General features: G+C 43.8%; 1 protein-coding gene across 1 annotated transcript in view; it reads right to left on the bottom strand.

Annotated features, from left to right (window-relative positions):
- Window positions 1-1,407, bottom strand: part of LOC104965319 (insulin receptor-like) — a 24,830-nt gene that overhangs the window by 21,005 nt on the left and 2,418 nt on the right. The window contains exon 5 of the mRNA XM_010794277.1: window positions 165-297. Within this exon, the coding sequence (XP_010792579.1) occupies window positions 165-297 (133 nt within the window). The remainder of the gene's footprint in view (window positions 1-164; window positions 298-1,407) is intronic.

Here is a 1,407-nt window from a genome sequence, read left to right as displayed (position 1 = left end):
TTTATGGATTTTGTGTCAAAGCACTTCAGATATTCATTGCTATCGGGATGTTAAGAGCATTCCATGGAATATAACAAAAAGTGTATCGCGAGCCGGTTTCTCAAACTTACCTACCCCACCTTTAATGTATTTGTGTTGTTTGTAAAATGTAAAGTGTTTGAGACCTTGGACCCCTCCTCGTCTTCGTCTTCAGGGCTGGCTGTGGTGGAGCCGAACTGCAGACCGGGAGCTGTGGTGAGGAAGAAATTAGGAAGCGTGGCGTTGGCGACGCCCACTGAGCGTCTGCGGCGGGCAGGTCTGGAGGAACACAGAAACACGAAATGTTAGCGAAACTGTCACCGAAAACAAACAAAAGGCATTTTTTGAGCCTCTTTTAACACAAATTGCTCTCAGAAAAGTCAGGAGGGAATATAAAAAGGGAGAAACACTTGATTTGAATGAGACCCTGGCAGTGTGACAGAGACCTCTGCTCACACTAACCTTTAAAGAGAGTAGATACTCTGACTACATGACATTAACCAGAAATACCTCACACTACTGGAAGAGATACCACCCCCCACCACAGGATGGCGCTAATTAGCACATCGTTGTAAAGACAGTTAGAGTGACTATCTTTGTGTAAATGTAAACTGTGTGTATACTGTGCTATCTGAAAATTGCTGATGGATACGGGTAGATTTCGATCGGGTAATGCTCAAAGTTTGTCAAAAACTCTGTCAGAATGCATTTTCAAACCACAAATAAAATCTGTATTCTTAAATACTGGATGGAAAGATGTTAATGTTGAACTGAACCTCGCTCATTTAGGAAAACACGAGGAGGTCTCTGCGTACTTCTGAGACTGCCAAGGCACACANCTGAAAATTGCTGATGGATACGGGTAGATTTCGATCGGGTAATGCTCAAAGTTTGTCAAAAACTCAGAATGCATTTTCAAACCACAAATAAAATCTGTATTCTTAAATACTGGATGGAAAGATGTTAATGTTGAACTGAACCTCGCTCAGTTAGGAAAACACTTCCTGCCTCCCTCTGCGTGACGGAAACAGAAACACGAGGAGGCCTCTGCGTACTTCTGAGTGTGGAGCTGGCCCATTCAACAGCGTGGGTTCAGAACCAGCGGAGGTGTGTGTGTGTGTGTGTGTGTGTGTGTGTGTGTGTGTGTGTGTGTGTGTGTGTGTGTGTGTGTGTGTGTGTGTGTGTGTGTGTGTGTGTGTGTGTGTGTGTGTGTGAGAGAGTAGTAGTAGTAGTAGTAGTAGTAGTACGTACGTACGTACGTACGTACGTACGTACGTACGTACGTAGTAAGTAAGTAAGTAAGTAAGTAACGTAACGTAACGTAACGTAACGTAACGTAACGGTAACGGTAACGGAACGTAACGGTAACGTAACGTAACGTAACGTAAC

Source organism: Notothenia coriiceps, unplaced genomic scaffold (genome assembly GCF_000735185.1).
Source record: "Notothenia coriiceps isolate Sejong01 unplaced genomic scaffold, NC01 NC01_scaffold00037244, whole genome shotgun sequence".
NCBI classification, from domain to species: Eukaryota; Metazoa; Chordata; class Actinopteri; order Perciformes; family Nototheniidae; genus Notothenia; species Notothenia coriiceps.
The sequence above is the reverse complement of the archived record's forward strand: the minus strand, read 5'-3'. Positions and strand labels throughout refer to the sequence as shown.